This window comes from Trichosurus vulpecula, chromosome 2 (assembly GCF_011100635.1).
Source record: "Trichosurus vulpecula isolate mTriVul1 chromosome 2, mTriVul1.pri, whole genome shotgun sequence".
Lineage (NCBI taxonomy): Eukaryota > Metazoa > Chordata > Mammalia > Diprotodontia > Phalangeridae > Trichosurus > Trichosurus vulpecula.
This window is the reverse complement of record NC_050574.1, coordinates 11,916,015-11,919,237: the sequence shown is the minus strand read 5'-3', so window position 1 is coordinate 11,919,237 and position 3,223 is coordinate 11,916,015. Positions and strand designations below refer to the sequence as shown.

The 3,223-nt window shown below is 39.1% G+C and overlaps 1 protein-coding gene across 1 annotated transcript; it reads right to left on the bottom strand.

Moving 5' to 3' along the window:
* Window positions 1-1,504: 1,504 nt before the first annotated feature.
* Window positions 1,505-2,479, bottom strand: LOC118836244 (vomeronasal type-1 receptor 4-like). The gene has a single exon (XM_036743580.1). It carries the CDS (start codon window positions 2,477-2,479, stop codon window positions 1,505-1,507), a length of 975 nt encoding a protein of 324 aa, XP_036599475.1.
* Between the last annotated feature and the right edge of the window lie 744 nt (window positions 2,480-3,223).

Here is a 3,223-nt window from a genome sequence, read left to right as displayed (position 1 = left end):
AGGGCCAGGATGCCTAGTTGCTTCTGATTGGTTGGCTTGGTGTAGCAATAATCTTGCTAGCAGCTGTTGTGGGGCATAAGACCCAACAAAACCAGCAACAAGAGCTGCCAGCACAGGTTCTTTTGATCTGCTTTACTAAGGAGAGCAACATTAAGGGGTTAACAATCTTACTTTAATCTAACATACAAATATCATTCACTTAGTTCAGGAGGAAAAGCCAGCAAGCTGAACTTCAGAGCAAATACAAATTACAAACATATATTAGAAACAGACCAAGTCACAATTCATAGTTACCAGGAAAGCATCAACATCTGGGTTGATGAGCTGGGAGGGATTTAGAGTGGCTACCCAGAGTCTCCACCTCAACACTCCTCCAGGAGTGAAACAACTCCTGTTCTCTCTTTTTATACAGTCCTTAGATGTCATCTGATCTACTAGAACATCATCTGATTGACCAGAACTTAGGCATGTACCATTGGCTCTGGTCTTATCAACTCCCCTTAGGACCCTGAGGGCTTCACACCTACATTGGCTTAGCACCTAGTAATTAGGTGTTTGGGCCTGGGCCTTTGCACCTAAATAAGGCTCAATCAAAGAGGCTTAATTAATTTAGCATTATAGCATTCTAAAACAGTAAAAAAAATCCCACCTTAATTACTTGGCTGCCCTCTGTGTGGCAGTTGGTTAACAGTTGGTGTGGAAGCATGGCCCCTTCTCCTTGTAATTTGTTTCTCTTGATGATGGCTGTAGGGGCTGGGCTGGAAACAGTCATGGTAGTGGAGGTCTTTCTGGCTTCCTCTGAATCTTTCCATTTCATAAATTCTTAAATCACATTAACATACAATTGCATTCATATACCATCATTGGTTTACCAATTCCCAGATAGGTAAGTGCTCCCTTAATTTCCAGTTTCAGGCTTACAAAAAGGGCTGATATAAATCATAGATGTCTTTCCTCTTTCTTTGATGTATTTTGAGTATAGGCCTATTAATGGCATTACCAAATCAAAGGGTTTTGCCGGCTTAGTGATTTTTAGCACATAGTTCAAAATTGCTTTCCAGAATGGGTGGACAATTTCACATTATCACCAATAATGCATTTAAAGAATGTGTCAGATGACAGAGAAAATATTTGATCATAAGCATTCCTATCCTTGAGTCCAGTACTTTATTAACCACATCATATTTCTTCTCAAAGTACTTGAAGGGCTGGTCAATGTACCTCAAGATGATGATGAGGTGAGACACATTGCTTCAGACAACATAAGCCTTGGTGTGGTTTGGTGGAAAGAAACGTGGATTTGGAATCAGAATGTATGTGTTGAAGACATGACTGACTACCAGTGTGAGGAGGGCACTCAAAGTGTGGAGTAAAGTGGCATATGTTAAAGGAGAAACGTGTTTGGATACATGAACATCGAGGTCTTTTCTAGTCCTAAGTTCCAACATCTTTTGATATAAATGTTTTTTTGTTCTCCTTTAGTTCCTTCTGAAGTTTTTTTTTTTCAGAATTTGAGAACAAGATGTTGAATGTGGATATATTTGGGGACAGGATGGTGTTTGGAACTTTTCCTATGCCATAGAGCGCCCCAAAGTCTGAGGATTTGGGAGTCACAGGCAATCACCACGAAAGGACTGATGGTTGGGAAACATGCAGCCATGAAATGGGTGATAGTCATGACACATGGGTAATAATTATCATGTTGAAAGACAGAAAGTGACAAAGTAGAATTAGCTGAATAAAAGGATACATATGTGCATACTAGTAAGAGAATGGTATGGGTGGCTCTTATTTCAGGGAAAGTTCTAGGAGACAGATGAGGACTGTGAATATGTCGTATTTGCTGATGGTGTCTGTGCAGGAGAATCATCAGGTAGGCACTGGCACAGATCATAAATCCCACACATATAAAATCAGGAACAGAGAAAAGAATTGCATATAGCGTGGCATAAAATGAGGTAGGAGATATAACTGAACAATATCCCAGATACCACACCCTTGTGTTGTTATTCATGTATGTTGAATTATTTATAGTACCCATAAAAATGAAATTTATCAAGAGGTAAAAGCACCAGCAGAGGAGACAGGAGGGGACAATGAACTTTGGGACTTTGGCTTTGAATTCTGACCATTTAGAGTTACTGGGACTAATGATGATTAGCTGAAAGCCACTGATGAGACATGTAATGCTGAGGGAAACACTCCGGGCCACTCTGTGAATGTAAAGGACAAATTTACACTCAAAAATGTCCAGGAAGTTTTTCAAACCAAAACTGACAAGCAGCTGAAGTATTCCCTTCAGTAAAAGTGCTATAGAGTTAGCCAAGAATAAGTGAACAAAAATAGAGTCTATTGGCCTCAGCATGTGGCCAGTGAGGAAAGTGAAGGCATAAAGGCAAAGGAGGAAGGAATTCCCAAGAAACCCAACTCCCATCTGAATTAATAAGATAATTGCCATAAACAAGTCACTAACCGTCATTTTCTTATGATCTTGAGAAGAATTGTGGTCAGTACCAGAAGTACCTAGAGAAAAATGATAGTTTTGTTAAATTCCTGAAGGATGATACTGTAGAGAATGGGGGTCTATTTGGGAAATATTAGGGGTAACCTTTGTCTTTGGATGAATTCTGATAGCATTGGACTAAGGAAAAGACTGAACCTGGTTTCAAGTTCCTGGATATTCCATTGGTAGTCAGGTGGGGGAAACGGCTAAATATTAGGAAGTAATATGGTTATAGCACCAGAATTCACCTTCCCATCATTAGGATTTTCCTTTGGGTGGTTAGAACCATGAGGCAGGGAGAAAAGACCCGCCCCCCCCAATTCAATTCCAAATAACCATTTGGGCATATGGTCTTTCTACATTGTGCTTTTAAAATATGTTCAACTTAATGACAATATAGCCAGAAAATAATACAGCTTGACAATTTATGTTAGTGCAGAATTTAAGGGGCAATAACAGGGATAAAGGTATTGTTAACGTGTTATGGTGCAAAATGTGTCTATGACACTACCTTTTATAAATGGTTAGTGATCTTTTTGTGCAGTAAATTGATTATTAGTCCTAGGGTCAGAAGACTTAATTTTATATACTTATGACATCTTTGGTACTTACGACATCTTTGAACCATAAAAAGACAATTGATATCTCTCAGCCTTAGTTTTCTCTCTGATAAAATGTGGATAATAGCAGCTAGTACACCGATGTTTCATGAGGATCAAA

What these genes read in the sequence shown, in the direction of transcription:
- LOC118836244 (XM_036743580.1), bottom strand. Translation starts at nt 2,479, where the DNA reads ATGACGGTTAGTGACTTGTTTATGGCAATTATCTTATTAATTCAGATG.